Source organism: Nematostella vectensis, chromosome 15 (assembly GCF_932526225.1).
Source record: "Nematostella vectensis chromosome 15, jaNemVect1.1, whole genome shotgun sequence".
Taxonomy (NCBI): Eukaryota; Metazoa; Cnidaria; class Anthozoa; order Actiniaria; family Edwardsiidae; genus Nematostella; species Nematostella vectensis.
Genome location: NC_064048.1, coordinates 12,427,223 through 12,434,280, shown reverse-complemented (window position 1 = coordinate 12,434,280; position 7,058 = coordinate 12,427,223). Strand labels below are relative to the sequence as shown.

At 38.1% G+C, this 7,058-nt stretch overlaps 1 protein-coding gene across 6 annotated transcripts in view; it reads left to right on the top strand.

Annotated features, from left to right (window-relative positions):
* The first annotated feature begins 2,716 nt into the window (after positions 1–2,716).
* Positions 2,717–7,058, top strand: part of LOC5501374 (CUGBP Elav-like family member 2) — a 33,644-nt gene continuing 29,302 nt past the window's right edge. For 3 of the 6 annotated variants that reach the window (XM_048722539.1, XM_048722538.1, XM_048722537.1), the window contains exons 1-5: positions 2,718–3,000; positions 3,071–3,153; positions 4,778–4,841; positions 5,517–5,645; positions 5,912–5,991. In XM_048722539.1, the coding sequence (XP_048578496.1) occupies positions 2,817–3,000; positions 3,071–3,153; positions 4,778–4,841; positions 5,517–5,645; positions 5,912–5,991 (540 nt within the window). In that variant the 5' untranslated portion in view covers positions 2,718–2,816. Of the gene's footprint in view, positions 3,001–3,070; positions 3,154–4,777; positions 4,842–5,516; positions 5,646–5,911; positions 5,992–7,058 lie in introns of all 6 variants that reach the window. The other 3 variants (XR_007306707.1, XM_048722535.1, XM_048722536.1) reach the window with 2 other exon arrangements.

Genomic DNA, 7,058 nt, shown 5'->3' with positions numbered 1-7,058 from the left:
TTATTCTCTTAATTTTATAAATAAGATTGTCTAATTAGAAAGCAGTCCTAAATGTATTTAGCTACAATGATATGGTGTTTTTGGGGGCTATTAAATCTGTAAAGTTTGGGAATTGTCTATATAGTTGTTGCGAAAGAGTATTTCTAAGTTCTTTGTAAATTGGGCATTTGACAAAAAGTGTTCTTCATTTTAATTCCATAGCGTGACAGCGCGGGCAAACCCTTGATTCTGGTGTTATATAATGTCCATTGTAGTGACCTTTTTAAATTTATAGAATGTGGTCGCTTATTCTTAGTTTTGTTAGTGCCCTACGATATTCTATTCTATATTCTAGTTTATATTAGGATTTGAATTCTCTGAATGTTCTTAGTTTGTTCTGGAATTATCGTCGAAAAGGCTTGATATCCAATCTTGTATTTCGATATCTTCTAATCTCTGTTTGGATTCTTTATAAAGTTGTTTTATTAATTTAGTGTCTAAGGTAACGTCGCTTTGGTAATCCCAACAGTAGCCATAACCGTTTTGAAATAAAAGTGATTTAATTTCCATTTGCCTAGTTCCGCGAATTCGTAAAACTTAATTGGTCCAGATATGCTTGTTTTGCTATTCTGTGTTCGTCAAGTGTCAGAAGGCGCGCCCAAAGAAAATGATATCGCTTTTGCTTTTATCTCGACTATAACTGGGAATTCTCCTAGTTCTGCACTGCAAGCTTTGTCTGTGGCTTTTCTGTTAACGCGTAGGATTAATTTACAGAATCTTATGTATGAGCTTGCTCTATCGGGTCACGTAACTCGTTTTACTTGACTGTGTCCAAACCCCATATTTCAACACTATACGTGGGCTGGTTTTATTAAATGTGTCACATAAGTGAATAGTGAGCGGAAGGTTCCTTCTAAACGACGTGCCCATATTTATACGTAATGAATATAGGGCTTTTAGGGCGACTTAGGCTTTTATGGCGACTTTAAGGCGAGTCAAATCTAAATATTTATATCTTGTAACGTTTTCAAGCTGTTTACTACCTGTATGGAAAAGGTGAGGATTCAGTTTTCTGCCATTAGGATTAAATATCATTATCTTGGATTTGCTTTCATTAGCGGATAAACTATTGTTTTTGCAGTATTCTATCAGACTTTATTTTGCAGACAGCCGGACGATCACTCCCGTCACCCTCCCCCCTCCCCTTGGGCTTTCAATGTAGAACTGAATTTTGCAAACATGATTGTTATTGATCATGTAATTTTCTTTTATAAAATCATAACAAGTACTAGCTTCAACTGAAAAATTGAAGAAGAAAAAAGAGTAAACCGTATTATATAGCTAACGCCACGAAGTCGCCCATGTGCTCTTAAAAAAAGGGCTGTAGAGGGGGAAAGGATAACTCTTTTTGGTTTTTTATTTTTAATTTTTTTCATGGTCCAGCCTGAGATTTCACGAAACTTTACAGATTTGAAGCAGGTGGGGTGGTTGGGCACCGGGGGCACGTGCCCCCCCCCCAATATTTTAAAAAATTATGAGGAAATGACCAGTAGGGGCGTGGCTGAAAAAAAATCCAGAATCAAATTGTTTTCATAAAAAAACAAATTTAGATATTATTGCTATTGGTCATTTGTGTAATTATTTTTCATCGGGTATTTTATTTTCATATACTTTAAAATTTGAGAACAACGTTAAGAACGTTTTCAGCCTCAAACTGCTTAAAAAAATAAGAACGACTCATCCTCAACTCAAATACACGTTCTTATAAAAACAAAATGGTTACCGGGGCTTAAAATAGATTGCTGGAGGTAATAGGGCATTTATTCTACTCGACGCGGGCCATCTATGGTAGTTATTAAACCTACACGGTTAAAATGTAACCCTTCAAAAATAAAAATCGTTGTATTATATTGTATTGGTATGCAAACGCTTGTGTAGGGCGATAACCGCGCGAAGGAAATATGATATTTAATATGCCTCTTTCCCTAATCTCCCTTCTGACACGAAGAACTAAAATCAAAATAACCTCTCCCCCTTCAATGTGTGGCTACCGCCCCTCTGCCGGATCAAAATCGGAGTCGCTGCGTATCGAAAAATGGCGGGAAAATACTGGCCTGCCTTGCTGCTTGCCTCAGGCTGTCACGCAGTCACGCATCGCTATTGTCTGCGGCATAATCCCGTGACATTCCAATTTGTCTAGGATCTAAGGCGTGTCGGGTAAATAATCGCAAGCATAAAAAAAAAACAATAATTCTATCACTATGAGTTGATATGATTTGCCATCCATGATTGATAGTCTGACACTGAAAATGAAGCCATTTTCAGTATAAGTAGGCTACCCGAATGCCAATGGGCCGCACACTAAGAGCTGTTCTTATTGCCTCCATATATTGACATTAGCTGTCTGGGCATTATATTGATTGAAAGTCAACACTATTCAAAAACACGATCAAAAGGGGTACCGGTGCAAACACCCGCTGGCGACGGAGCGCAAAGAATGATGGGAATGTGCCTCAAGGAAATCGAATGACATAACACAAAGGGTGCCCGTGGTCGTCATTTTTTTATCGAGGCGTGACAATAAATACTTATTGTTGTGATTCTTTTAGTAATTATTAGATAACTAATTATAAGTTTCAAGCGATTTCTTCCACGAAGTTTTTGTATTTATTATTTTATTTTACGCGGCTTTTGTTCTCTCCCCAGTCTCTCTCCCCTGTGGGGCCGAGAAGCGTCATGGGAAGTCCACATGGACTACTGTCATTCGTTTCGCGGTTGTTTCCTTTTATGCCAAAGTCGCTTTTATTTCAGCTTTTTTGCCCGCTAAACCGCCCAGAATGGATGTAAAAACCATAACCAATGGTGGCACAACGTCTGTAAGGGACTCAAACTCTGTCAAACTTTTCGTAGGCCAAGTTCCCCGGACTTGGGAAGAGAAAGATTTGCGACCTATCTTCGAACCCTATGGTCAAATTTACGAACTTACGATACTAAAAGACAAATACACCGGGCAGCATAAAGGTTGGTATTAATGCTCGTATACACAATCCACTCGGTAGCTATGATAACCAAGTATTGCTTTGGTCTCTAGGATGCGCGTTTTTAACTTTTTGCTCAAGGGATGCTTGCAATGCCGCCCAGAAACATCTACACGAGAAGAAGACTTTACCAGGGGTGAGTAATGTCTGGCAAACAGTAAGCGCTAGATCGCAAGTTCTACTGACATTTATCGAAAAATCAACCGTGGAAAACATGGTCTTTTTGTACGGCATACATCTTGATTGCCCATCAATCAAGTTTGTAGAGTTCTGCGACAGTAGCGGATATTTGAGGCATGGAGTTTGAATGTTGTACTTTTTGGTATTTTGTTTGCTTCCGCAACGCGCTTAGTTGAGAAGGCCGGCGTTTAGCGCTACTTCTATCCAAACATTACTTCCTGAAATGATAAAATGGAGATAAATTTAGTCCTCTCTGTTACTCAAATCTTATCTTTACTATCGTAGTAATCCCGGTTGCTGTTTTATTGTGTCAGTTGACAAATTGTAGATGTTGCTTTGACTAATGTCAAATGCGTTCTAAGATTGAGAACATTAGTTTTGAATCGCGAGCACATGGTTTTTCGACCACTTCAACTTGAAAACCCACAAACTGAAACCACTTTTCGCAGCATTATAATACCAAGTATTAATCTTTCTATTTCATCCAGATATTTTGTGTAAAGTTTATTATATTGATTAGAATGCCGGCTGCATTAAACCCCATGTGTTTGAATTTAGGACATTCTATGCATATTCAATAAGGCAGTCCATATACAGCTATTATGGCACTGGTCAGATTCAAAGAACTAGTCATAATTATCATAGTTGTGCATCTGCCGACACTACTCACCCTCCAGGCATTAAACCGTCCCTGTAAAGACACTCATATTTGGCTAAACTATCGAACAAAATTAAACCTTCAGACAGTATTTCATATATATACCACTAGGAGGTCCTACCAAGAATTTGACACGTTCATTTTAGGACTGTTGATATGGCACTTGAAATATATGCATTGGATTTATATTAAATCAATACGATTTGTAAAATAGACAAGTCTAACAACTGTTAGCAATTTGTACTCAAAATATCTCTTGGCATATGAGATGTTTCAAATTCTACCCTTGTGTATGTCAAGTTTGTTTAGAATATTTCTCTTCTATTTTCTCTTTGTTATTCTCAAATAAGTTTGATAATTATCAAGGCATTTATTTAATAACTTTCATGAAGGATGTTGTTAAGAAGGTCCCTCCTTGCATCATGTTGTTACGAAGGTCCCTCCTTGCATGATGCTGCATCAACCTGTATCGCGGTACATAAAAGAACCAATAAGGACGCAGGCCTGTATCGCAATGAGGACCCTACTGTATCCTAATAACAGTATCTACATACGCAATAACTAATGCGGCCTGTGTAAGGCAGTCCATATATTTGCAACAAGTAAAAGTCAATTGAAAAATTAAGCACATTTGCAAAGTTTACTACTACTATAAGATAAGACTTTTTCCTTTTTGTAATTTTTTGGTCACGTTGTATCTATTTCATGGATGAATTTATAACTGTCTTTGGATGGCCCAGGATAAATTCCAGTTGTTATGTTGTTTGGGGGATTGTAGTTATTTTAGGAAGTAGCTTGTTTAGTGCTAAACGCTAATCTAAGAGGTGTTGTTCCCCACTTTCAAGGGACAGACGTTTGCCTGTTGTTTATCTGGAGAGGGATTGTTTTGTTCACAGTTATCCCATTGTATTTTTTATATCAGATGCATCATCCTATTCAAGTCAAACCAGCAGATAGTGAAACCAAATCAGGTGAAGAGAATAGAGGTGAATATAGGACAATATGCCACACGGCAGGGGTAAATATAGGTGCATGGTGGTCTATATAAACCTTGTAGAATTGAGGTATAAACTTCCTATACAAATAGTGAATGCTCGAAAGGCCCAAAACAACAAACTAAATGACTGATGCAACTTGATTTTGCAAAATGTGACTGGGAAAAGTCAATTTGGTCTAGAAAAAAAATATGTAAAAGGGCGTTTTTGTTGAAACAAAAACATCCCACAAATATTGTGCTATATTCCTTCTATTGCCCGAGAAAGAGGCTTGAGGCATTAACCGTTTGTTTGCAGATTATCATACAGTTTATCTAAGGAGAAATATGTGTGGTACATAGATATAAGAGGGAATTTTGGGGCAATTAAGTAATAACTCTTTAACAATACTTTTTCATCGACACATACTGTTACTATTAGAGGAAAGAAATTCCTGCTGTGCGTCTGCTCATAATCGTAACAAGAATGTTTACTGTAGTGCAAATACTCTCAGGCAATATCTAATAAGCAACCTGTAGTTTGCAACATTTTCCCCCCTAAAACATAACCTAACCGCCCAGGTCCACCTAACTTAGTAGAGGTACTGTGTGTTTGCAGATGGGTAACCTAACCACCCATGTCCACCTAACTTAGTAGAGGCTTTATGTAACTGCTGTGTCTTTGCAGATGATCGTAAGCTATTTGTTGGAATGATCTCTAAACATGCCAAGGAGGAAGACTTAAGAGTTATGTTCTCACCCTTTGGCACGATAGAAGAACTAACAGTTTTAAGAAATGCAGACTCTACAAGTAAAGGTAACTAGGATCCACATGTTTACAATTGTTTAAAAAAGCGTAGTGATGCTTGTTGGGAATGTATGATGAGTTTTTCTTGAGGTTTTGGGTGCTGTGTCCCCCCTCCCCCCTCCCCCCCACCCCCTTCATTGCTCTCCTCCTCACCAATATTTGTTATCCTCAATGTTCCCCTTAGTCCACATTGAACCTTTTGATGAATGTTGCTACTGTAAAAAAATATTTTTGTCATACTATTGCTTTTGCTTATAGAAATGTCTCTATTACAGGTTGTGCCTTCATAAAATTTGCCAACAGAATGCAGGCGCAGAATGCCATAGCAACAATGCATAACAGCACTACAATGGAGGTTAGTGTTCCATGAACAATGGCATCCCCACCCTACACCTACCCACATCTATTACAACAGGGGCGTGTCTAGAGAAAAATGCACAGTGGTTATTCACTGAACACAGAACAACGTTCAAATTGGCATCCTTAGCTTCTGTAGATCCATTTTCTATCCAAATACGTGAATGAAATTAACCATCTTCTTTACACCAATAAAGGTGTGAACCAAAGTTGAAACCTTCATTGGTGAAACCTTCATCTCGTTACATACTGTATATAAGCCTGGTGTGGTCGCCCCACACCTTCCTCTGGACACCTTTACAGTGATACCATTTAAGACTGTGGATGATGGTAAAAATATATAGAATTGTAATCCTTTCATTCTCTTGAGATATCCTCAAACTCTAAGACAAGGGTCTGTGTCTAAATGACAAGACAAGGGTCTGTATCTAAATGACAAGACAAGGGTCTGTATCTAAATGACAAGACAAGGGTCTGTGTCTAAATGACAAGACAAGGGTCTGTATCTAAATGACAAGACAAGGGTCTGTATCTAAATGACAAGACAAGGGTCTGTATCTAAATGACAAGACAAGGGTCTGTATCTAAATGACAAGACAAGGGTCTGTATCTAAATGACAAGACAAGGGTCTGTATCTAAATGACAAGACAAGGGTCTGTATCTAAATGACAAGACAAGGGTCTGTATCTAAATGACAAGACAAGGGTCTGTATCTAAATGACAAGATAAGGGTCTGTATCTAAATGACAAGACAAGGGTCTGTATCTAAATGACAAGACAAGGGTCTGTATCTAAATGACAAGACAAGGGTCTGTATCTAAATGACAAGACAAGGGTCTGTGTCTAAATGACAAGACAAGGGTCTGTATCTAAATGACAAGACAAGGGTCTGTATCTAAATGACAAGACAAGGGTCTGTATCTAAATGACAAGACAAGGGTCTGTATCTAAATGACAAGACAAGGGTCTGTATCTAAATGACAAGACAAGGGTCTGTATCTAAATGACAAGACAAGGGTCTGTATCTAAATGACAAGACAAGGGTCTGTATCTAAATGACAAGA